Source organism: Silurus meridionalis, chromosome 9 (genome assembly GCF_014805685.1).
Source record: "Silurus meridionalis isolate SWU-2019-XX chromosome 9, ASM1480568v1, whole genome shotgun sequence".
NCBI classification, from domain to species: domain Eukaryota; kingdom Metazoa; phylum Chordata; class Actinopteri; order Siluriformes; family Siluridae; genus Silurus; species Silurus meridionalis.
Window position 1 is genome coordinate 16399116 of NC_060892.1, and position 27629 is coordinate 16426744.

The following is a 27629-nucleotide window of genomic DNA, read 5'->3' on the forward strand; positions in this document are numbered from 1 at the left end:
CTCTGAGCTAAACTCTTCAGATCAGTGGTCTGCAGAAGCTAAACCTACAACTGTGCACAAACAAAAAACTCACTCACATGCAGTAATCCTGATAAATGATTAAATGCTGTGTGTAAATATGAATACTGCAATCAAAGTTTTTGTTTGTGCACAGTTGTAGGTTTCGCTTATGTAGGCCACTGATCTTCACAATTGAGCTCAGGCAGAATAGTCTTTAATGTGTTTTTATTCACATTTAATCTTGGATGTGTTTATTTGAATTTAATTTAAACACAAAATGTATGACATGTATGACAAAGCACATTTTGTGAAACACCATGGATAGACACACATCTCTCCATAATCACAGATCTTTTCATAGTCAGACATCTAACCATAGTCACACTTCTGTCCACTGTCACACATCTGTCCATTGTCATACCTCTGTCCATAGTCACACATCTATCCATAGTCACACTTCTGTCCACTGTCACACATCTGTCCATTGTCACAAATCTATCCATAGTCACACTTCTGTCCACTGTCACACATCTGTCCATTGTCACACCTCTGTCCACTGTCACACATCTATTCCTAGTCACACTTCTATCCATATTCACTCACCTGTTCATAGTCACACATCTGGCTAGGCACACATCTGTCCATAGTCACAGATCTTCTATTATGGTCAGACATCTATCCATAGTCACACATTTGACTATTAACAGTCGCACATCTCTGTCTATAAGCTCGCAGTAATGGATCATATCGCATTGCCCTCTCCAATATGGCGGACACGTTAGCGTGTCCCGGTTAGCCTGCGATGCTAATCCACTGTTTACCTGATGCCTGTACGGCAGGAGGCGATACACTCGGAAAAACTCGGATATTTTCCCTTTTCTCGGCTCGACTTTCCACAGAACATTTACCCCGAAATGATAAATATATCAATATACGATATATAAGTCTTATACTAGCGGCTTCTATCTAAATAAATAAAAAGACAATGAATTAATTTTCCTACGACGTTTTTTTTTTAAAGCTGCGGTCACCAGACGAAGCTAAGGTAGGCTAAGCTAAGCTTTTTTTGTTAGCTAGCTAACAAGTTTATTAAATTGAGAATGTAATTAAAGTTAATGATTCGGTTAGTAGGTTATATTCAATAGTCAAACTATGAACTATTTAGAAAAATAACCACCAACCATTATAACTGTAATAAAGAAGGTCGAGTAGTTTGCATGCTAGCTAGCTAAAACACAAGAAATCAAAACCATGAGAAATGATTACAATAAGGGTAAATAAAATGGAATAAAATGGTGGGATGTGCTGTAGAGAATAGGAAGGATTCCTATTACTTGGGACTGCGGATATACATCCATAACTATGGAGTAGGGAATAGGATTATTGTAATGGAAAGAAGGGAATACAGGGAAGAGTGATGATGGTGCAGGGAATAAGGAAAAAAGAAAAGGAATAGGGAATACTGGTAGAGAATCAGAAAAGGGAGTAGGGACTACGGATTTGGATTAGTGAAATAAGAAGGGAATCTGGAGTTGGGAGTAGGGAACTAAAGTGGAATAAAAAAGGGGATTCGGGGCATATGGAGAAAGGAAGACTAGAAAGTAGGGAATACAGAATTGGGAATGAGAAACCTGGAATAGAGCTAGTAAACTGAGAAGGGTATTTGGGTGTGATATAAAGTAGGCAATACTGAGAACTGAATAGATATTACGAAATATAGAGAAGGGAATATAGACTAAGGAATATGGAGGAAGAACGTAGAAGGGGATGTAGGGAATAGGGAGGAAGGAACGTAGAAGGGGATGTAGGGAATATGGAGGAAGGAACGTAGAAGGGGATGTAGGGAATATGGAGAAAGGAATGTAGAAGAAAATGTAGGGAATATGGAGAAAGGAATGTAGAAGAAAATGTTGGGAATATGGAGAAAGGAATGTAGAAGGAAATGTAGGGAATATGGAGAAAGTAACGTAGAAGGGCATGTAGGGAATATGAAGTAGGGATTACAGAAATAAGAGAAAGTTCTTGTACATAAGCTTCTATGTGTGACACATCAGTGTGTGTGTGTGTGTGTGTGTGTGTGTGTGTGTGTGTGTTAGAGCTTTGTGTTCAGGATGTGTGCATCGGTGAAATACAGCTCTCGTGGTCCGGCTCTCATCCCTCGCATGAAGACCAAACACCGGATTTACTACATCACACTGTTCTCGGTGGTCCTGCTGGGTCTGATTGCCACCGGAATGTTCCAGTTTTGGCCCCATTCCATTGAGTCCTCAGCCGAGTGGACTCTGGACCGCCGCAGTGTGCACGATGCCCCTCTGGTCAAACTTCTTGCGTCCAGTCCCATTCCAGAGAGAGGAGATCTGAGCTGTCGCATGCATACCTGCTTTGATGTCTACCGCTGTGGCTACAATCCCAAAAACCGCATCAAGGTGAGTTGGGGAACGATCCAGAAACCTTCCTTCATCTGCTTCACAATGTCCTTACCATGTAGCTTTAGCATTAACAAAATATTTCAATAATTATTTACACATTTTAGTCATTCGATTAGAAAAATGTCACCTGACTGCTCTAAATGACGAAACTATAATTTTTACAGTATAAAATTCAAATACAATTTAAAGATAAAGAGAATTAAACTGAAATATCGTATTATTTTCTACTGTAAATAAGAATACGTTTATTTTAAATGCTTAAATAAATAGTCCTTATAAAATGTTTTCTTCATTTTTATTATTAAAAAATAAGCATTTTCTAAAATGAAGTTATTGTTATGAAATTGAACTTGTGTTGGTGTTGAAAATGTGTGTGTGTGTGTGTGTGTGTGTGTGTGTGTGTGTGTGTGTGTGTGTGTGTGCTGTATGGTTGCAGGTGTACATCTACCCCCTGCAGAGGTTTGTGGATGAGGTGGGAGTGCCGATCAGCAGTAACGGTCTGTCTCGTGAGTATAATGAGCTGCTGAGCGCCATCTCCGACAGCGACTTCTACACTGATGATGTGACTCGCGCGTGTCTCTTCATCCCCTCCATCGACGTGCTGAACCAGAACTCACTGCGTATCCGAGAAACTGCTCAGGCTCTCGCCATGTTACCCAGGTCAACTCCTTAAAACAACACACACACACACACACACACACACACACTCACACTCTCTCTCTCTCTCTCTCTCTCTCTCTCTCTCTCTCTCTCCTTTCTTGCTCTCACCCCCTCTCCTTTTCTCACTATCCATCTCTTGCTCTATTTCTCTCTCTCTCCTTTTCTCACTCTCCATCTCTTGCTCTATTTCTCTCTCTCTCTCTCTCTCTCTCTCTCTCTCTCTCCTTCTCTCTCTCTCTCCTTCTCTCTCTCTCTCTCTCTCTCTCACTTTCTCTCTCTTTCCTTTGCTCTCAATCCCCCCCTCTCTCTCTCCTTCTCTCTCTCTCTCTCTCCTTCTCTCTCTTATTTTCCCTCACTCTCCTCTAGCTCTAATCCCCACCTCTTTCTTTCTCTCTCTCTCCCCCCTCTCTCTCTCTCCTTCTCTCACTCTCCTTCTCTCTTTCTCATTCCCCCCCCCCCTCTCTCTCTCTCTCGCTCAGTTGGAAAGTGATACACATTGAATGATTATTAATATTTTGATACAACAGAATCCTAATTAATCCCAAACTTAAATTCTTTTAAATATTAGATTAAGGAGGTCTCACTCAGATACACACTTTATGTGTAATGTGCTGTAATTAAGTTTATATATTAGTAAATGCACAATAAAAATAGTAGTACTAAGGTGATGAGAATAAAGATGTTTTGGAGGTTTAGTAGTTCAGACAAGCAGGATTGTTTTTGCTGTTTTGGTGCGAGGAGTTCACACCCACAGTGAAACTAGTCATTCACCTGGAAGATCATGTATGTGGAAGAGGGCAGATAGTGGTTTCTTGTGAGTGTGTTTAAAAAAAGAGCTTCCTCATGTAAACATGATTTAATGTCGTATGTGTGTTTGTGCTTACAGGTGGGATAAGGGGATGAATCACTTGTTGTTCAACATGTTACCTGGAGGACCTCCAGACTACAACACGGGGCTGGATGTTCCTAGAGACAGGTGACTTTCTCAACACGGTGCCGGGTTTTGCAAATCATTTGTAGCATTAAAATGATTTATTATTAAAACATAGAATATATTATTTAGATATTTGTTTAGTTATTTCTTATGCTTTTCACTTGAATTTATATGTTCAGTCTCTGCATTGAAAATTTTTTGACGAATCCTAGACATGCAGAGTACATGCACTTAATGCGCTGATGATCATTAATGTACTACCTGCTGTGTTTGAGTTAAATACATTAGAAGTTTTAATTCTTCATTTCTGAATTAAAAGAGAAGGTGTGATTATAGCAGTTTCGGTCCACTAGAGGTCAGCAGCAACCCATTTCTGATCTGTCCTGAGTGGACTGTTTTACAGCTGTGTGTGTTAATGTAGTTTGTGTAAGTGCGTTTTGTTAAGTCTTAACGTAATTCTCTGACATGTTACAGTCACAAAAAAAAAAAAATATATATATATATATATATATATATATATATATATATATATATATATATATATATATATATATATGGCAGCTGGTTTTGTTGAGGTTACACACCAAATGGAGCACAGCTGGATGAAATACCCCACAGTTCCAGATAAGTATTTGCCATTTCGGGGGTTTTTGAGCACATAAAGCTTACCTTCTTCACTCTAAGACTAAGGAAGAGGCTGAGACCTGAGATATTACAATCATCTCTCTGACCCTCATTTACTAGTTTGGAATTGTACAGCATCAATCAAAAAACAAACCTGAGGCATATTTTCACATCTAAATTGGAAATATGCCTCAGGTTTGTTTTTTGATTGATGCTGTATATATATAATATATGATGCTGATATGATATGATGCTGATATGATGCTGTATTGATATGATGCTGTATAGCATTGATATGATGCTGTATATATAATATATATATATATATATATATATATATATATATATATATATATATATATATATATATATATACGGTTGTAAAATGCTTTAAAAAAACGGATTTGTTATAACTGTTAAAATCATATTTTAAGTATTTTAAAACTCTGCTTTAATGATTCATGTATTGGAAGGTGTCACTTGATATTTTCAATTTAGATGTGAAAATATGCCTCAGGTTTGTTTTTTGATTGATGCTGTACAATTCCAAACTAGTGAATGAGGGTCAGAGAGATGATTGTAATATCTCAGGTCTCAGCCTCTTCCTTAGTCTTAGAGTGAAGAAGGTAAACTTTATGTGCTCAAAAACCCTGAAATGGCAAATACTTATCTGGAACTGTGGGGTATTTCATCCAGCTGTGCTCCATTTGGTGTGTAACCTCAACAAAACCAGCTGCCATTGTGTGTGTCTTCGGATTTTGTTCGGCATCCTGATTTTCACAATAAGCAGCTTCTGTGAAAAAATAGAAAAATGATAGCTCACAGTGGAGACTCATTTGGTAGTCACCATAGTTTAATAATATTTAATAATGATCTATAGCTTTTCTCAGTAATTGTGTAAAAACGTAACTTTATTATGGGCAGAATGCCTAATGTTAATACAAAGCAAAGAATCCGAGACAGAGAAATATAAATAAATACATATGTTATATTTTGCACAGAGCTTTGCTAGCTGGGGGCGGTTTTTCGACATGGACATACAGACAAGGCTACGATGTCAGCATCCCAGTTTACAGCCTCCTGTCGGCTGAAGTCGACCTCCCTGAGAGACAGCCCGGGTCAGTTTCATTCTTATGCTTCTTATCAATCAAAAATAAATCAGTCAATTTTATTTGACATAAACAATGTGATTTTCAGCCCCAGGCGATACTTCATCCTGTCATCTCAAACCGCCATCCATCGGGAATATCGCACAGAGCTGGAGAGGCTGAAGGAGGAAAACGGACAGTCCATCCTCCTGCTGGACAAATGCAGTAACCTCTCTCAGGGTGTGGCCTCGGCTCGGAAACGCTGCTCCAAGGGTCAGACATACGACTACCCTCAGATCCTACAGGTAACTCGCCACCCTTGTCTTTGTTTTTTTTTTTTTTGTTTTTTTTTTTATGGATTCATCCCAGCTTGTTCCTTTTTTTTTTTAATTTAACTTTTTGAATGGACATATTCACAGATTTTTTGGGTATATTATTATTATTATTATTATTATTATTATTATTATTATTATTATTATTATTACTATTACAGTTACCAATCCATTCATTCACTCATTTATCATCTCTAATCATTTATTCATCTCATCTCATCATCTCTAATCTTCCAGAGTAAATACCAGAGGCTGGTTTATAATTATTATGTTAAAAATGCAGATTTTAATAAAAAAAAAAATATATAGGTACATTTTAAATTTAATAATTGAAAAGTTTTTTTAAATGTTTTGCATCTCAGCCTAATTATGCCTTCCCACAGACGTTTGTATATTTGATTGACGATTATATATTTTATTGTGTTTGGCTGTGTGTCTCACTTGGTAGCAGCACGCGCAAACGTTTTGTCTCTAAACTGCTCTTTGTTATCAATTGTCAGGAATCGTCATTCTGTGTGGTGTTACGTGGCGCTCGACTCGGTCAGGCCACTCTAAGTGACGTGCTGCAGGCCGGCTGCGTTCCCGTCATCATGGCCGATTCGTACATCTTGCCCTTCTCTGAGGTGCTGGACTGGAAGAGGTACATTATATTTATTATATATTCATTACATTGGAATTGTTTATTTTAATTTTATTTTAATAATTGTTTTATATTCACTCTATCTATCTATCTATCTATCTATCTATCTATCTATCTATCTATCTATCTATCTATCTATCCATCTATCCATCTATCTATCTATCTATCTATCTATCTCATGCGTATACAAGCAGTGTAATGGTACACAAAAACACGTTTCTTTAGTGTGTGTTTCTTTTTCATTTCCGTAAGGTTTGGGGGAAGAAATGCAAAATATTAAAAAGTGTTTGTTGTTTTTTATTAATTCAGTTTATTATTATTATTAACATTTGTGCACATCAACAGTTGAATTTTTTTTTACTATTTTAAATAAAATGTCTGCTTGGGTAAAATAATATATAAAATGATATTCATAATATTTTATAAAAATAAAATAGAGTAAAAGCAATTCACTTTTGTTATATTGATTAAATTGAGTAATCAATTAAATTTGCACAAAATATAATTTTAAATATTTTATAATATTTAATAAAAATAAAATAAATAAATCAAATGAATGCAAATGAATGGTAAAATGAAATAGTTTACATTTGTTACCATTTGGGTAATACAGGTGTGTGTGTGTGTGTGTGTGTGTGTGTGTGTGTGTGTGTGTGTGTGTGTGTGTGTGTGTGTGTGTGTGAGTTTTAAATTTAATATTGAATTTTAATATTGAAGATATAAGCTACTTAACTGTTTTGCTTATTTCAGCATAGTTTAACAAATGTCCTCATTAATTCTATTCTTCATTCATTCACTCTCTCGAAATGTGGAATTGTCAGGATTGTCTTCTTTTTTAAGAAATGTTTTAAACTGGACATAAAACACTAAAGAATACATAGTGCTAGCGTTAGCACTACGGTTTCTTCAACATTTTCATGCATGCGCAAAACAAATTCTATTTCCGGTGTGGAATGAGTAGCCATAGTGACACTGTGCTATTGCTGGTTTCTTTTTTAATCCCCTGGCATTGTTTTGTATGTTTTCAAGTTTAAAAAAGGAAAAAAAAGAAAAAAAAAATTATATATATATATATATATATATATATATATATATATATATATATATATATATATATATATAATCAATCGATTAAAATATTAAATGTGATTAATTGCATGATTGTCATGAGTTAACTTGTGATTAATTGCAACTCAGTCACACATTTCTATCTGTTCTAAATGTACCTCAAATTAATACTTTCCAAGTTTTTGATCAAGTTTGACTCTAATCAACTTGACCATGGACAAATATGGATGCTTTTTGCAATTGTATGTTTATTAGTGAAACCAAACTCAACATAGAGCATGAAGGCAAAATATTCTTGTAAATGTTTCAAAGTAAATATAGTGTTTTAAATGACCATTAGGACACCTAACAGAAGTTTTGCTGTTTTCACATTGACGGTTTTAATTCTTTTGTTATTTAAAAAATTGTAATGAATTTCTGCAGGTGTTTTTTTTTTTTTTTTTAATCTGAGAAAGAAGGTTATAATTAAATGTGTGCTGGGCTGAAGGTTTTTAATTTGCTGCATTAATTGTGCACTAATACATTTGGCTTTGGTAAAAGTAATTTGCGTTAACACGTTATTAACACGTTATTTTTACTTTTGCTATAAAAAAAATTTTGTTATAATCATTTCTTTGGCTTTTATGTTTTCAGAGCCTCAGTCGTCATTCCAGAGGAGAAGCTTCCGGAGATGTATACGATTTTGAAAAGTATTCCTCACAGACAGGTGGAGGAGATGCAGAGACAGGTAAGGAGGTGGATAAAGGATTATTGTTCAATGAATTGTTTCATTGAATGATCATTCATAAATAATTCAGGAGGGAAAGTATTTAGTGTCACATACAGAAACCAGCTTCTTATGCTAATTTTTATTTGACTGTTTAAAAGAATTTGAGTAATTCAGTTTATTTATATATATATATATATATATATATATATATATATATATATATATATATATATATATATATATATGTGTGTGTGTGTGTGTGTGTGTGATTAGAATTTTATCCACATAGGGAGAATTTAACATATAGTTTATCTTATATAATAATGTTATAAAGTTCTTAAATCATACAACAGCTTTAGTTTCTAGGTTTATATAATGTGTTCACTTCATTTCTGTAGTAAAAGCTTGCTCACAGTGGATACGGTGTTGATACAGCATTTTTTTTATGTTTTATATGTTGAACATGTCAGAGGTGAACCTTTAAGCCTTATGTTTTGAAGCAGGAACCACGCTTTATCACTGATTATATTCTTGGAGCAGCCGGACACACAGAGTGTGTGTGGATTTAATACATTTAAAAGCAGGTTTAGTCCACTGATATTGAATTCTTTAACATTTTAATTAATGCAGACTTTTAACACACAGAATAAAGTTCAACCAGGAGTTCATTCAGTTGTCTCAGATATGGTTTTACTAAACCCTGAGCCGTCATGTGAAGTTTAATACAGTGAGATGTTATGACCTCTGTTCCTTTACACTAACATTCCCGTCTGTGATTCTTCATAACCGAGTCTCCCTTGACGAAGTGTTGGGGGAAATAATTGCTGCAGACATGCTGAGGCCAAAAATAATATTAGTCTACTTTCCCCTCCCCCAATGCTGTACATGAAAATAATTTAAAATAATTTCGTAAAGCATATTACTACTACTGTATTTCATGCGATCTGAGTGACGATTAGTATAAACATATGTCCAGATGTGTGTGTGTGTGTGTGTGTGTGTGTGTGTGTGTGTGTGTGTGTGTGTGTATATATATATATATATATATACATACACACACACACACAGTGTGGTCTCGAGAATTATCCAAAGCCGCAAGGTTCGAACCTATATATATATATATATATATATATATATATATATATATATATATATATATATATATATATATATATATATATATATATATATATATATAAATAAATATAAATTACTTTTCCAAACATATCAAGAGTTTAAGCATACTTCCTGGTCTGTTGGAGTAGTGTTGACCTAGGATACAGGATACACTTATGTTTAAAGTTTAAAAGTCTTTTGATTTCAGATTGAATTGAAGGAAATAGGCAGAATAATACAAATAAAATAAAAAAAACTAATTTGCATTTAAACTTTTTAATGATTGCATATTTAATTTAATATCTAAATACCATAGAGATCTTAAAACTTCATAGAATTGTGCATGAGTTGAACATGGAAACATTGCTCATTACAATTTCTTTAAAAATACAACACCTATAATACTTAATGCCATTGTAAAAGAAAAAAAGCATTTTATGGATGCAAGATGCTGATTCTTATTTCACCAGCAGAGGGCACAAGCATTAATTCTTCCCCCATTATGTGTTCTGTCACTCAGTGTGTTTGTATGTATATATGTGTGTGTGCGCACGCATATATGCAACGCGCCCTTGTTAAGCATTGAGGTTGCATGTTTAATACAGCCCTCTTCAGCCAAAAAAATATTGCACCTTGGTGCAATATGCAGTTTATTTCCAGAACATCACCTCTGGATTTATTTTGTTTGTCATGAAATACACCCCCCCTTTTTTTTTTTTTTTTTTTTTTTTTAAGGAGGCGCTGTTGGTTTTTAGGTCAAACAATTTGTTAGCTACGTGTTAAAACAGCTGCTTCTCGGTTAACATCAGTTTTTTTCCTACAGACTGAGACCCCCCCCTAGGAGTGCTAAGACTTTTTCGATTAGATTAGAGTGCAGACAAGGCTCAGGAGGAACACAAAAGGGGTTTGGTTTGTTTGTTTATTTAATAGGTCAGTTGTTTGTTTTATGCCGTGTTAGTAACGAGGTGTTTGGGGTGTAGGACTGAATGTCTTTGTCCTAATGAGATTCCTCTTTTAAACATTATCAGGAGCGATAATAACAATAATAAGACAAGAATATTTGACATATTGAACGTTTTCCTTTTAGAGTTATTGAACGTAATACAGTAAATGCAATGCATTTATTGTTTTTATTCTTGTTACCTCGAGTGCTATGAATTCACATTTTTTCTTCCGCTGACACTTTTTCACAGTAATGATAATAGTCCGTCATAACCATCCATTATCTTCTTTCTCATGCAACCTCACCTCATAAAAATTCCTCCAGGAAATTAAAGGTGAGAAGAGTTTGAACTCTTAGAGCTCAATCTGTGCATGATTTCTTTTTTGTTTTTAATTGTTTTTTTCCCACTTTGCTGTCTTTCCCTCTTCGGACAGAAAGCTTTCATCACGGTATAATTTACAGGCATCCACACTTCCCATCAAACCCCACCCTCAGGATTGCAAAGTCTTTTTCTTGTCCATAAAAAGAAAAGCCGTTTTCGTGTCGTTGTATTGCTTTTCGGCGTTTAAGGGCTGAGAAGCTATAGGGGATGAGGACGGGATGGGACAGGGAGGGGGGAGAGAGAGACAGAGAGAGAGATATGGAAAGAGTGAGCTTGTAGTAATGCAGAGCTCTCTGCAGACCATATGACAACAAACACGGCTGTCAATAAAAGTGAAAACGTGCTGTACATTTGGAGGCAAGCTGCCGACAGAGCGAACAGAGAGACGAGATCGTTTTCTCAGAGTCTTGACTGCTTGTTTTTTTTTGTTCTCATGAGAGGAAGGAAGGAAATTGTATAAGTATAACCTCAAGCTACTGAAAGTTTTTATTCAGACTTTTTAAAACCGATATTTTCCTGGCTTTTTAAATGTAATTGTTTTTTTTATTTATATATTACTGGCTTTTTAAATGTAATTGTTTACTAAGATTTTTCTGTCACTGATTGATTTCTCAAGTGGCGTGAACTATAAATTACCCAGTAAGTGTTTATTGTTTAGAAGTGTGCAATTTGACAAAACATCACAAAAAGAAAAAAAAAGAGGAAGCATGATCAACAATTACACGTTTCCTAAACTGAGTAATTACTGGACAGATTTTGTTATCAAACACTGCTGTTGTAGTAAAATAATCAATTATTATTTTTTTATTATTATTATCAAACCATTCCTTTAACAACGCATGCACAAATGTTTTACTCCTCTAATACAACATACATTTACCAGTGAGTGCAGTCTTTTGCTGACTTGTTTATTTTTCTATTTTTGTTTTTCTATTTGTTATTGATCGTTTGTATTATTATTATTTAACATTATCGCAATCGTCATGTTAAGCAAAGACCTTTCTCCTTATAGAAAACTCCTAATTGGAAAGAAAATTGTAAGGATTTTTTTTCATGCTATAATTTTCTTGTCTATCATCCTCAGTCCTCATTAGGGGGCAGTTATAATAAAAAAAAATCTAAATTAGATGTCTCTAACACATACTTAGAAAGTGGACGGGGGGAAAAAAGACATGCGAGAATAATGTATTGCTTACCAATTTACCCTGAGGGTACAATCCTGTCACACTTGTGGCAGTTACGTTAATGCAGCATTACAGTAATTTATAGCACACAAGTGCTGGTGTTATAATGCTGAGTTTTGACAGCAGTAAAGTGACATGACCTTGGACCTCAAGCTCATGGTTTTTGGAGCTGCAGCGCCCGTTCCGCTTCAAGAAGGGAAAAAAGGTTGAAAGACCAATGGGCTGAAGAGCTCGTAATTATCCAGAGTGTTCCCTACAGTCATGTCAGCAGGTTTTAATGATGCCAAAATGCCTTTGAAAGTGTGGAGGAAGGTCAAGAAGGCACCAGGAGGATTCTGGGAGTGTGGAGGAAGACTGAGGAAACGTTGTAAAACTCGGAAAAGCCAGGCATTTCTGATACGGATATGTGCAATGGAGAGGTCATTCAGGGTGGGAAGTTCTCTGAAATAAACTCACCTGATGTCAACAAAGTGAATTTTTAAATCTAATTGGCCAGTATTTTCTGCAGTATTTTTTCATTATTCTTTGTATTATTTTTATTATAACAACTGCCTTGTACAGTATTTCTGGAATGATGGATTCTTATCAATGACATTGTATTTGTTAACATGGCTACTTATGTATTTATATTTTGTTAGACGATGTTAATTGAACATGTAATGAAGGAGTCTCCAGTGCAAATGCATTTGCACTTATATATAAAATGCATTTGCACTGTTTGAACACTAGAGGTCCCAATCCCCGTAACCCATACAGTGCATCTGGAAAGTATTCACTTCACTTTTTCCACATTTTGTTACGTTAAAGCCTTATTCCAAAATGGATTAAATACATTATAATATTATACCCCATAATGACAACGTAAAAAGAAGTTTGTTTGTAATCTTTGCAAATGTATTAAAAATTGAATAATGAAAAAAAATGACCTACAGCTTTTGCTCAATACTTTGTTGAAGCACCTTTGGCTCCAATTACCTCAAGTCTTTTTGAGTATGATGCTACATGCTTGGCACACCTATTTTTTGGCAGTTCCTCCCATTCTGCTATGCAGAACTTCTCAAGCTCCATCAGGTTGGATGGGGAGCATTCAGTGCACAGCCATTTTCAGATCTCTCCAGAGATGTTAAAGTCTGGGCTCTGGCAAAGCAAATCACTGACATTCACAGAGTTGTCTTATAGCCACTCCTATGTTATTTTAGCAGTGTGGTTAGAGTCATTGTCCTGTTGGAAGATTAACCGTCGCCCCAGTCTAAGGTCTGGAGCAGGTTTTCATCAAATATATCTCTGTATATATTGCTGCATTCATCTTTGTAACCTTAGAGCCTGACTAGTCTCCCAGTTCTGTCTGCTGAAAAACATCCCCACAGCATGATGCTGCCACCACCATGCTTTACTGTAGGGATAGTATTGGCCAGTTGATTAACAGTGCCTGGTTTCCTCCAGACATGTTGCTTGGCATTCAGGCCAAAGAGATCTTTGTTTCTGATGGTCTGAGAGACCTTCATGTGCCTTTTACTGAGGAGTGGCTTCCGTCTGGTACCCCTACCATACAGGCTTGATTGGTGGAGCGCTGCATAGATGGATGTTTTTATGGAAGGTTCTCCTCTCTTCACAAAGAAATGCTGGAGCTTTTCTGGAGCTGGAGCTTTCAGAGTGACCATCGGGTTCGTGGCCACCTCACTGTCAAAGGCCCTCCTCCCCGATCGCTCAGTTTGGCTGTTCAGCTCCGCTCTAGGAAGGGTCCTTGTGGTTCCAAACTTCTTCCATTTACGGATGATGGAGGCCATTGTGCTCATTGGGACCTTCAATGCTGCAGAAATTTTCCTGTACCCTTCCCCAGATCTGTGTCTTGATACAATCCTGTCTCAGAGGTCTACAGACAATTCCTAGGACTTCATGGCTTGGTTTGTGCTCTGACATGCTCTGTTAACTGTGGGATCTTATATAGACAGGTGTGTGCCTTTCCAAATTATGTCCAATCAACTGAATTTCTCACAGGTGGACTTCAATTCAGTTGTAGAAACATCTCAAGGATGATCACTGGAAACAGGATGCACCTGTGCTCAATTTTGTGTTTCATGGCAAAGGCTGTGAAAACTTATGTACATGTGATTTATTTATTTATTTATTTATTTTTTAATAAATTTGCAAAGATTTCATACAAACTTTTTTCACTCTGTCATGATGGGGTATTGTTTGTAGAATTTTGAGGAAAGTTAAGAATTTAATCCAGTTTGGAATAAGGCTGTAAAATAATAAAATGTGGAAAAATTGAAGCAAAGTTAAAGCATTTTGTGGAGAGTGTGTTTTTTTTACAGAGATAGAAATTATCAACACTTCTGGATCGTCATGACTGACATGTAGCATGTTATAAATTATTATATTCCTAAATAACTTTCAAATGATCTGCCATTTGATCTACTGCAGACCTCATTATTATTTCATAATATACATTTACCCTCTATAGATGTTTTAAATTTCTTTTTTGATTAGTTTTATTCAGACAAATAAAAAAAGCCCTGTTTGCAATTGTGGCAAAAGTACACACATCCTTCACTTAAGTAGATGTACAGTTAGTCATGTTTTAAAATACTCAGGTAAAAGTTGAAGTACTGACAATACTTTTTTACACAAGTTAAAGTGAAGTAGTTTGGGCTCTGACATGTAGCCTTTACTACTACCTGTTTTACTGTCACGCTGGTAACTGGACCTCCCATATTATATTAATAATAGAGCTGTCAATCAAATAAATATTTAATCGCAATGAAGCGAATGATTGTCATGAGTTAACTCACGATTAATCACAACCTAAACACACATTTGTTCTTAATGTACCTTAAATTAATACTTTGTTTTTAATACTCTAATCAACATGCGCATGGACAAATAATGTTAATTATTAGTGAAACCAAACTCTTGTTTCCACACGGACGGTTAATGAGGTGATACCGGAGAAACTGTACCTCTTCTTACTTAATACGGATTACAGAATCAGAGAACATTTGAAAGTATTTTGTTTAAGAGGTAGGTATTCACTGAGATTCAGGTTGTTTTATTTGTGTCTGTGAAGAGAGATGACGGAAACAACAGAGAGCGCCCCCTGTCTGTTTTCTTTATTTCATAAAAGATCAGAATTTTGTTGTTATTATGAGTTTGTCAAATCAGTAAAGGATCTACTTTGATTTGTAATGGTGTATTGCTCTTCTCTGTACAATCAAAAAAGAGTTATTTAAGTTCGTTTTGCCGTAATGCCACAAAATGCGCCGGTGCGATTGTCGCCCAGGAGGGTAAATTGTCGGGTGTGTGCATAATGCCGGTTTTTGGTGCTTATTCCGAGACTTGCCTAATTAATATATTATTACAAAACAAATTTTTTATTTTGTTATCTAATGAATGTATCCAGGCTGAACATCCACCAAGAACACAAGCAGTGAAAAGATGATGATGGATCAGAAATGTGTCTGTTCTCAGTCATGTTTACATCACTGACTCCCTCTGTCTCATCCACGTTACACGTTAGACTTCTTGTTGCCTTCTGCCTGCTCATTGTTAACTTCGTAAACTAGCCTAAATATGTGGTGTGTGAGAGCCAGGAAATGATACACCAGCGGTAGATTGAAAGTAAACGCACAAAAACAGGAAATATGTTGATGGGCTGAAAACGGTGTGTAATTAGATCAAATAGATTAAAACTAAAGTAACGAGGCTGGTAGGAAAATGTAAGGAGTAGAAAGTTACAGATATTTGTGTAAAAATGTAATGCGTGAAAGTAAAATGTACAGTACTGATACCAGAAAAATGTACTTAAGTACAGTAACGAAGTATTTGTACTTCATTACTTCCCTCCTCTGGTTCTAAATTTATATTTAACAATTTATTTTTATTTTAGCAAATCGTTTTTCGTTACATTCCTTAGTCTGCAGCCTTTATCTGTTCCGAATGATGTCATTAAACATATCATTTTGTTGATTTTCAGGCTCGCTGGTTCTGGGATGCATACTTCAGCTCAATGAAGGACATCGGTTTGACCACACTGCAGATCATCAATGACCGCATTTACCCGTATGCAGCGCGCACGTATGAGCAGTGGAACAACCCTCCAGTCGTGGTGAGTGAATTAGTAAATGCAAATGGGAGGGAAAATGACTAAAATAGAGATTAAAACTAAATAGAAAACATTATTTATAAAGATAATTAAAGTGAAGACATTTGGAACAATATAAATTGTTTTTAAATCTGGGAAGTTTATACTCAAACTCAAAGTTTATACACCTTGTGTGTCAGATTTTGGTCTGTACTGTATATTTATTATATATACAGTACAGACCAAAAGTTTATATATATTATATATACAGTACAGACCAAAAGTTTGGACACACCTGCTCATTCAAAGAGTTTTCTTTTCATGACTATGAAAATTGTAGATTCACACTGAAGGCATCAAAACTATGTGGAATTATATACATTACAAAAAAGTGAACTGAAAATATGTCATATTTAAGGTTCTTCAAAGTAGGCATCAAGAGAATGCCAAGAGTGTGCAAAGCAGTAATCTAAGCAAAAGGTGGCTACTTTGAAGAACCTAGAATATGACATATTTTCAGTTGTTTCACACTTTTTTGTTATGTATATAATTCCACATAGTTTTGATGCCTTTAGTGTGACTCTACAATTTGCATAGTCATGAAAATAAAGAAAACTCTTTGAATGAGAAGGTGTGTCCAAACTTTTGGTCTGTACTGTAAGTATAGAAGTCATAGGAATATAAAAATGTAAAAGTCTTCAGGGGTTCAGGGTTCATTTAAATACACTATTAGTGAATAATTAGTGAAATTTCAACTAAATGGAATTTCATAAGGTAAAAATAAGTTTATTTATTTCATTGAAGTAAAAAGATACAAATGAACAAAAAAAAGAATCTAAGAAAAAGAAGACTTAAAAAAAACAAAACTATATTTATTTGCTGTAAATTTTATACTTTAAATGTTGAATTCCTGCAGAGAAATATCTAGAAGGATTTAACAGTGGTGGTGAGCAGTGTGTGAGAGTCTGGTGTTTTTATCTCAAAAGTAAAAGAAAAGCTGCAACATAAATAAGATTCAGAACTTCATTTCTTTTTTTGTTTTTTGTTGAGACCGACATTGGTTTAGGAAAATAAGCTATAAGCAGGTGGTGTGATCAAGCAGAGTAACTTTTACAACCTTAAAGTTGATTAAGATAAAAAACAAACAAATAAAAGAACGTAATTTAACGTCTGTGTTTCGCGAGTTACTGTCTTTGCTTATGTTATAGCAGCTATAAACATTCGTTCCATCACTATCCTATATTTTTTCCTCAATCTGGAAAGAAATGCTTTTACAGCAATGTTTTTTTTTTTTTACACGGTGTACCTGCCCTGCGAATGGAAACTACGATAGAAACGATATGTTAGTAGAAGGGCAGAAACCAGAGCTCACTTATGCTGTGGAGCAAAATATAAATTCTGCATGTTGTTTTTTCTCTGAGCTTCAGGTAAATGTGAGGTCATGTGATACAACTTGTCTGTTTTCTTTGGTCATGGTAAATAAGAAGGAATCACAACTTCCTTTTTTAGCTTTTAAGAATTCACAAATGATCTCAAGATTTAGTGTTTTGTTCTGCTTGTTAGATGTTTCACTTGACTTCATCGCTTGGTGTTGTGTCTCAGGGTGCCGTTATCAGGCATCGGTCATTGTTACTCTAAAACTATGAAAATATCAGGAGAGGTCAATTGCACCATGTTTCTGTCTTCTAAACATTCCAGCATTACAGGAGAGATAAAATACTTTCTCAGCCGAATCGTACAACACTATTGAAACCGAGCACAAAATAAATCAAGCTTTTTTCTTTTTTCCTTCTGCCGGTCTGTATCCACCAGAACATAATTGAAAACACATTTCTCGAACTCCTCGGGTGTTTTTTGAGATGCTGTCAAGGCCGCCTTTTGTGTTGCAGCTCTGAAGGGACTCAGACACGAGTCAGATCAATGCAGGAAGAGTCAGGTCCATACATCACTGTTTCCTTACATTTTGTTTTTTCAGAAATGTATTTTAGGTTCCATTTGAATGTTGTCTTGATTTAGCTCTTAAAAGCATTTTTTAATTTAAAATTTGTATTGAATGCTAAGCTAGTTGCAATTCAGTTGGCTATTTTTTCCTCCCCCTTTGGTTAACATAGGACAGGACATCACATCAATTTATGTCAGATATAATATTTGTTTGTTTGTTTTCTCTTGACCTTCAGGGGGTGAAAAGGCAACCTGTTTAGTCAGGAGGTGAAAAAGCAACCCAATTGGTCAGGGGGTAAAAAAAAAACTTAACCTGGTTGGACAGGAGGTGAAAGGAAACCCTAATGGGTTAGTTAGTGAAAGGGCAACCTGATTGGTCAGAAGGTGAAATAGCAACCTGACTGGTTAGTAGTCAAAGAGCAACCTGATTGGTTAGAAGGTTTAAAAAAAAAAGAAGCAACCTGACTGGTCAGGATGAAAAAGTATTTGGAAAAACAGAAATGCAGATATAGTATAAATGTAGCTAAACGAGTTAAATAGTCTGTAGCTTGGAATATTTTAAAACCTGTAAGTTTTTTCATAGAAACCACTTTTTTTTTAAATCACGTTTCGGATCCAAACTCTAAGCGGTCAGCGTGGACAGCAGCACGAAGGTGGCCGTTTCATGTTCCTAACTCTTTGTGATCGAACAAACGTTCACGCTTTCATCTGGCTTCCATTTTTGCCTAATCCCGAAGCAGCACTCGCGTGATTCCAGCTGCAGGACACGCCAAAGCTTCCTCAGCCCACATGAAAGAGCCTGCAATCCCTCACCATCACTCTGATCCGCTGGTACCTCCTCTAACGATCTCTTCAAGAGTATACGATCATTACAACCAATTCGTACTCTAGTATACCTTTGTACTATAAATGATAATTGCCAAAGATTTGTTTTCAAAAAGAGGCAACAAACAAGGTGATTTTACGATTAGTTAAGTTCTACGTTAATTTATGTTATCTAAGCAAAATAAGTATGTATTATGCAAGTGTGAATGAGCAAGCAAACGATATTAACGAAAGTAACAAAGTAAGAAAGCAAGTAAATAAGTGCATATGTAAATAAGTGCACTTATGCATTTATGCCATTTGGCACACACCCTTATCCAGAGTAATTACAACTGAGCAGGGGAGGGTTAAGGGCCTTGCTCAAGGGCCCAACAGTGGCAGCTTGGTGGTGGTGACCTTCTGATCCAAAGTCCAATAACCAATGCCTTAACCGATGAGATACCACCTCCCAGTAGCATTAATAATAACCAAAAATGTATGTAGTATTTTTTTCTTAATGGTGCGAAGAAGTTATTCTGTACGATTAAGGTTTTTTTTTGTTTGTCATCTATAGGATAAAAAAATGTGGTCTGTGTTATGGTTGACATTTTGATAAAAAAAAAAAAATTAAATAAATTCCAGACACACTCCAAATTTGCAGGTGAACATCAGATATTTCCTCACAAAGCACTTTTTATGAATCTCGTATTCCTCTTGTTTATTTTTCTTATTTTTTAGGCACAACCCAAACCACACTGGAGCCTGCTCAATTAAACCCAAGCACTTTCAGGTTCCAGGTCGAACACTCACGCACCGCTTTACCACTTAGATATCACAGTGGTGCTTCAGTTATTTCCCTCTCGGCTCGTGTGTTCGTGTCAGACACTTCAAAGAAATTCCTGTCGCCTAAAACGCTTCGTTTTTATTAGTAGGACGGTTGACTGGTGTCGAGCGAAAGATGACTGTTTCTGTGGTGGCAGACAGTGAAGGATGCACTGAGTTGGTTAACCACCGCCTGTCGCGTGTGTGTTGTGAGCACCTGTAGGAGGAGGAGCCTTGTGTTAGAGTTCATGAGAAATATATAGAGCGTAGCGTCTCTGTGCAGTCTTTGAACCTTTTATTAATGACGCTGTACACTCTCATGTGCAGTCTATATGCACATTATTAGAAATATTCTGCTTGATGTTGAATTTTCTATAACTACAGCTCTGACAGAGGTGCAGCAGCCATTCATTAATGCACTTCTTTTAATGCTTTGGTGTTTCTGTAGTCATAGGAATGTATGGAGAAAGTCTCCAGTGTCAGCATTTGTAATAGTCCGTGGTAAAGCTTTAACTCAGGATTTGTAATTATAATATAAGTACAGTTGTTTTTGGAAAGGCCTCTGGTATACGAAGAATAAAACCCTCACAGACTTTATGGAAAAATGATAACCTTTAGGGTGTGAACAGACACTTCATCACAGATGTTTGTTTTCAGACTAGTAAAGCACAGATGCTTTGATTCAGAATATCCTGATTTGATTCTTGAATTAATTTGATTCAGTTCTCACATTGATTCGACTTGATGTTTCTTGATTCAAATTGATTGTGTTTCACAAGACCATGATTTGATTGTTGATTCGATGTTGATTTCCTGTATATTAAATACTTATGCACATTTAAAAAATGCTCGCACGTGTAAATGTCTAAGTGTTTAAAATACAAGTGAATCAAAATGGAACCCAGTAGCATACAAATTCATTATTTCTGTTAAGCACTGAATGATTTAATCAACAGCCTTTCTATTGTAACTTTGCTCTAGCTAAGTAACAGTGTGGCGATTATATTATATATTTATGTTAATCAGGTCCAGTTGTATCTGTTGTATTTTCGGCTGAATCTACAATTCTTAGTAACGAGTGGAATAAATAATAATTAAATAATTTATTTAAGCAGAATCCTGGAACAAGCGCAAAAAGTACACATTAGTGCAAAACACAGATATATATAGCTTTTTTCTTAACATGAATGGTGCATTATTTATAAAGATTATTATGAAGCATTCACTGTATTGTCTGGCTTCAAATCTTGCAGAAAATCTTGCATATCTAGTATTTTCTAATACAAATTTATGAGAAACCAAATTATCTTAGCACTATTCCGATTATTATTTGTAAACATTTCTTTAAATTTCCAGCATGAAGAAATACCATGAATTGGAAATTTGAAAGTTTTAAATTGTTTGCTCGTTCTTCCTTCTCCTTAAAGAGGCCAGTAAAGAGCAGCGCTCGACATGACCGCTTCAGAGAGCTTCCAAGCAAGCACTTTGCAGTATTTACTTTACAGCGTCACTTGATCTCCACTCCAGTCTGTGCATCTTTGAGATTTTATGGGCTGTTTTTAAAGCAGGGCCAGGAAGAAGAGCCAAGCCTCACACTGGCAGCAGACAACCACTGACGCCTGCAATATCCCAGCACCCCTAGCTTCACCCAAGTCGTGCCAGGTCCCATGTGCACCCCCACTGCACCCACTCTGCAACAGTGCAGCCATAAAATTCACCTACCAGTAAAAACAGCCAAGACCTTAGGCATTCTAACAGTGTGGAGCCGAGTCATGCAAAGACAGCTCATCTGCATATGCAAATTAAATAATTTTGGGTTTTTTAGGGCTTCAATTTTACAGATATAATAAAAAAAGACATTTTTATTATTCCCAGCACCTTAAACATATAGGGTTATTTATTTTATACGTATTTAAATAAACAAACAAGTTAATTATCAACTAAGCAGGCAAGATAGGTAGGTAAAATAAGAAGGCAAACAAATAAGAGGAGTAAGTAAGTAAGAAAACCAGAGCATATGTAAACGAGTAATGCACATAAAGTAGTATGTAGGAAAGTGAACAAGTACATTCATAAACAAGTACATGATATTACAATAAACGTGTCTATAATTAAGTAAATACGCAAGTGGAGAAGTAAAGAAGTTTGCTTAAAATCAATTAAGTAAGAAATTAAGTAGGTAAGAAACAAACAGAATCAAATTTTACCAGATATATTGATCGAAATTCTCAATTCATTTTCTTCTGAAGCTTCATGCTTGGACACACTAAAGAATGTAGCACTTAAACAAACAGGGCATTAAACAGATTGGACTTTGATAGATGGGTGCTTTGTGAAGACTTTTTCCATGGCAGAAATACTTTACGGGGCAGCTTTTGGGCCAACATTGGGTGCATTTTCTCCTGATTACAGAGAGGACATTTTTGGCTTTCAAAGGCCAAGCTGGAGTTCTCTGCTCACTGGGAACACTGGTGCTTGAGAAGCTTTTTTTTTAATTTTTAAGGGAGAAGGTTTAGACAAAGGTCACAGTGCACTCCTCCGGCTGCTTATTACCTCAGGCTTAGTCTGCAGTGTGTGGGTTCGAAGCTCCTCACTGGTTTTAATGGTCTGTTCGGCATCCTCAGTGTGTGGTTTTCTGCATAATCTTTAGTTTTTCGCTTTCTTAATCTGTTTATATGTGGAGCACCGCAGTGCTGTATGAGTAAACAATAACATATTAGAATGTGTGTAAACTTATTGTTTGCAACTCCACCACCATCAGAGCTGGAAATGAATCAACACCTTCGTACCAAATATGTAAAATCACATTGTTTTAAAAAAAAAATAATAATAATAATCCTTTTTTTTGTCTTGAACAGAAGTGGTCCAGTGTGAATAGTCCACTCTTCCTCCCACTGATTCCTCCTCGCTCTCCTGGATTCACCGCCGTGGTTCTGACCTATGACCGCGTTGAGAGTCTCTTCAGGGTCATCACAGAGATCTCCAAAGTGCCTAGTCTGGCTAAGCTGCTGGTGGTCTGGAATAACCAGAACAAGATTCCACCTGAAGGTTTGAATCGATTTTACACTACATTTATTTATCAAGTTTAATAAGTACACAAACAGCTAGGTAAACAAGTAAATAGGTAGTCAACATAGGTGATCAACAATAAAGCAAGAAAGTGCATAGATAAGACAATAAGCATCATTAATAGAAAACAAGTTCAAGGGTGGGTAAATCATAGGTAAATTAGTATTTACTATTTAGTATTTATACAAGCAAGTATGTTTTAGGCAGGTGGGTAAATAAATAAGTTGGAAAGCATATAAAGTAGACCAATAGGTAAGCAAATATTTAAGTACCGTATTTTTCGGACTATAATTTTCCGCTACTTTTTTCCCCACGTTTTGAACCCCGTGGCTTAAACAACGAATCGGCTAATTTATGGATTTTTCCTGGGGTTTTTCCCGGTTTCACAAACTTCAACCCACATATACACATGTAGTCGGGTAAGTGAAGAAGCACGAAACAGTACACAAGAACCTATTTAGGTAAGCAAACAAGTAAATTATTAAGATAAATAACTAAACACAAATAGGTAAACAGGAAGGTGGGTAATCAGTTAGGTATGAAAACAAGTAAGCGAAAGGTAAGAAATATGTACATAAATAACCAAGTAATAGAAAGGTAAAGAGGCAAAAGAAAATAAGTAGGTAAGTAAGCAATTAAAAAACAAGTAAGCAAGTGCATCACCCTTTTTTTTTTTTTAAGGATTAGAAAAGAAATGAAAAGAACATTTATGTGACTTCTCTAGGGGAAAAAGGAAAAAAAATATATATTTTCATTACATATTTACTTCAAATGTAAAGTAAAAAAAAAAAAAAGCCATCTTTAAAAATAAAACAGGTAAGCATTATCATCAGTACACTTGTCATTCGAGCTTCTGGCTTTTTTCACCGCATTGTGCATCACGTACAAACTTTCTGTCCGGTTTTAATCTTTAACTACAAATAAGCCTGTGCTTGTAGACAAAGTTGTAACGTTGAGTAAAGGAATTGAATTTTGTAGCCTGAATTAAATCAGATTTTGTTATGTCGAGATTCAAAGCCACATGTCGAGCCAAAGCCAAACTGGTTTTCTGGCTCGTGCTTAGATTGTAAATGAGAAGCAACTATTTGGCCTATATTCTAGTGAATGTTTAGGAAAAAAGGCCAGTGGAAAATATTTGCTCTATTGAGGTCTTGTTCTTTTACTTTTGCATGTCTATAGACATATATAACTTTCTATTACTCATTAAATACAATTTTTAGTTTTTATTACACTTTACCCACTATTGGCAGTTAAATAAAGAAAAATAATTAAACAACTGCTACTTTAAATCCCAAAATCATTATATTGCTGCACTTCATTGTCCATTTTCAGATTGTAAGGCGGCTCTAAACGAGTGTTTCATTAAAGTCCTGCAAGACTACAAGTTACTGTATTTTAGACTGTTTTGATATCAAAGGATTTTTTTTGTTAGATCTGACTGTTAATTCCAGTCAAATAATTCAGTAATTTCTCAGCATGTATGTGTAATATGCCAAAATAATATATCTCAGTGTACTTAAAGACACCATACATCACAATATATAATATTGTTGAAGCAAATTTTTCTAATATATTTAGAAGGCTGAAATAGGTTCAGAATTTTTTTGTCCAGCATTTATAAAATGTAATTATTAAAATAAAAAATTGTACTAATATGATAAGCACTTTTTTTAATTAAGGAGATTGAAGGTGTGTGGTTCCAAGTGTTGAATTTGCATGTGGTCTCTTTTGACAGTGCATGACATTTATGAGGACAGTGTGACAGCAGTGAAGTGTGCAGTAGGAACGACAGACTGGTTCAAGGTGGAGGTTGGACTGCTTCAAGGATCTGGGCTCTGAGCCCTTTCCTGTTTGCAGTGGTGATGGACAGGTTGACGGAAGAATCAGATCAGACAGGAGTCTCCATTAACTATGATGTTTGAGGATGATATTGTGATTTGTGGTAGGAAGCAGGTTGAGAAGAGACAGGTAAATTGAGTAAAAGACAGGAGGTGGAGCTGGAGGTAGCAGAGCTGAGGACGAGATTTTCGTTGGGAGTGATGAGGATAGACAGGATTAGAAATTAGTTTATTAGAGGGACAGCGCATGTAGGACGTTTTGGAGACAAGGTGAGGGAGGCGAGATTGAGATGGTTTGGACATGTGCAGAGGAGGGACATGGGGTATATCAGTAGGAGAATGCTGAGGATGGAGCCACCAGGAAGGAAGAAAGGAGAAAGGCCAAGGAGGATGTTTATGGATGTGGTGAGGGAAGACATGGAGATGGATGATCTGCTGTGGCAACCCCTAATGGGAACCTCTCACTATTTGGTTTAAACGAATGTCGAGACAAGTGATGGAGGCAATTGTCAGGCAAAAATAGAAGAAAAAAAATATATATATATATATATATATATATATATATATATATATATATATATATATATATATATAAAAATCCAGACCTTTCAGAGAGAGAACACAAGCAAAATCTTTGGGCTAAATCAACAATTTGGCATGTCCCTAAAAATCAAGGAATTTACTGGCTCTCTGCAACACAAGACCTCTAAGAAAACGAAGGTGTTGTATTAAGTAAATTCTTTCTGTGGTGAAGAAAATCCCTTTCACAACATTTAGCAAAGTCAGGAACACTCAGGAGGGGTTAAGCATATCATTGTTGGAGTCTGCATGCAAAATACATTGAGGTTTGACTTGAAGATTCAAACTACCATAAAACTCGTGAACAGAAAAGCAAAATTTGATATTGTTAAAAACATTTAAAAAATCCTGGCCAGTTCTGGAACAAGATTATTTAAACAGATGAAACCAAAAATTTACATGTACCAAAATTATTTTAAAAGAGTATGGAGAAGAAAAGGAAAGGCTTATGATCCAAAGCACATCAATGATGATGTGACTGTTGAGTGAAGCATCTTGATGAATTCTGAAGTGCATAGAGCTAAGCTTTGTGCTTAGATTCAGTCAAATTCTGCAAATCTTCCAGTAAGATATAGATGAATAATGACCCAAGCCATACTTCTTATGGCAAAGAAATTAATGTTCTTCAATGGCCCTTTCAGACACCTGACATCAATCTATGTAAGAAATTAATTATGTTTTCCACATACATTTGAGTAATGTAATTATTTCGAGGAATACTTTGAAGTGGACTAATGGGTGAGTGTTGCCTTTGATTAGAGGCGTCAGTGGAGCCAAGCGGGGGCTTTGTGACCCATTACGACTAATAAGGACCTCTTTACAGGTCAAAGCTGAAATAAGAATGTATTTCTTTATTTTTCTTCTCTTCCATCTCCTCCCCCCATGGGTACTGTTAAATATCGTCTTTGTTAATGTGGAGCAATTTTTTAAGTGTAGGGTTTTCTATGTGGAACTTTATTAACAGAGGTGATGTGTGAGTAATGATTTTTCTTTTCTGGAAACTGAAGGCTTGTAACTGCATACAAAGCCGATTACAGTCTCCAAGAGCCATCTCAGAGAGCCTGGTTATTTTTCTAAATAATTCTGTGGACTCATAGAAATGATGTGTGAATCATTTTAGCATTCAGTTTATTCCCTGTACGTCTTTACCAGACGAGAATGTACACGAGTGGCTCTGTAAAAATCCCTATCAGTATGCTCTCAGAATTTAATTACACACTCCCACCATGTCCTCTCCCCCATATCATAGTAAAGCAGGACCTTCTCTGTATCTTTATTAGGTGACACGATACACACCGTCCATCTTACTCGTGCTGTGGCGCACTCCCAAGCTCTTACACAACTGAACATACTGTGGCTTGTCTTACTTGCCCTGCGAGGAATGTCATTGTGGTTGGATTCATACGTGCTTGTTGTGTTTAGACATTTCTCTTTGACCTCTCTATGACCATCTCTTATTTCTCAAATGTATTATATTAAACAGTTTTTTATTTGTTGGTTTTATTCCCCAACACAGAATCTCTGTGGCCCAAGATCGCAGTTCCTCTAAAGGTGGTGCGCACCAAAGAAAACAAACTCAGCAATCGCTTCTTTCCCTTCAATGAGATTGAGACGGAGGCGGTGCTGGCCATTGATGATGACATCATCATGCTGACCTCTGACGAGCTGCAGTTTGGATACGAGGTAACGAATTGTACTTCTCCTTTATTTAGAATTACATTTTTTAAATTTTGCATAGACACACACACACACCTTTTCACTCCATCTCTTGCGCTTATTACAAAGAAAACAAAGCATAGCCACTGCACTTTTTGATAAATGACCATTTTGATAAATCATTATCAGGTGGATTTGCATGTTAATATTTTTATGGTGAATCTAAAAGCACTGCTGTGACGATCCTTGCAAATGCTAACTCTAGTTGAATCAGCGCTTTGTGTTCATAAATAGGAATAGGTGGATCAAAGAGTGGGAAAAAAACCCCATAGAGATCTAATCTAATTTTACCTATTCTTAAACTGTCCTTAATGTACCTCTATTAGTGTTTATTTCAGAATCCTGACCTTTTTTCATGCTTTAAACTTTCTCTTAAATCATTCCTCAACTGGAAAGTTATTCCTTGAGATCTCTGGGAATTTAGTTGGGCTATGTGTAATACAATATTAAAGATTGGAAGTGATTCTCTATGAAAATTCAAAAATAGTTTGTTTTAGCATTCCTTTGTATGTCTTAGGTGTGGCGGGAATTCCCAGACAGGCTAGTAGGATATCCTGGCCGACTTCATTTATGGGACCATGAAATGGGGAAGTGGAAGTACGAGTCAGAGTGGACCAATGAGGTGTCCATGGTGCTGACCGGAGCTGCATTTTATCACAAGGTACTC

At 35.9% G+C, this 27629-nt stretch overlaps 1 protein-coding gene across 1 annotated transcript in view; it reads left to right on the forward strand.

Moving 5' to 3' along the window:
* Positions 1–817: 817 nt before the first annotated feature.
* ext2 (exostosin glycosyltransferase 2) overlaps positions 818–27629 on the forward strand; it is a 33957-nt gene continuing 7145 nt past the window's right edge. Inside the window, exons 1-12 of the mRNA XM_046856832.1 lie at positions 818–1045; positions 2097–2426; positions 2866–3089; positions 3976–4065; positions 5649–5765; positions 5845–6040; positions 6568–6707; positions 8409–8502; positions 16086–16217; positions 22619–22808; positions 26763–26929; positions 27480–27623. Coding sequence (XP_046712788.1) covers positions 2112–2426; positions 2866–3089; positions 3976–4065; positions 5649–5765; positions 5845–6040; positions 6568–6707; positions 8409–8502; positions 16086–16217; positions 22619–22808; positions 26763–26929; positions 27480–27623 — 1809 coding nt within the window. The 5' untranslated portion in view covers positions 818–1045; positions 2097–2111. The remainder of the gene's footprint in view (positions 1046–2096; positions 2427–2865; positions 3090–3975; positions 4066–5648; positions 5766–5844; positions 6041–6567; positions 6708–8408; positions 8503–16085; positions 16218–22618; positions 22809–26762; positions 26930–27479; positions 27624–27629) is intronic.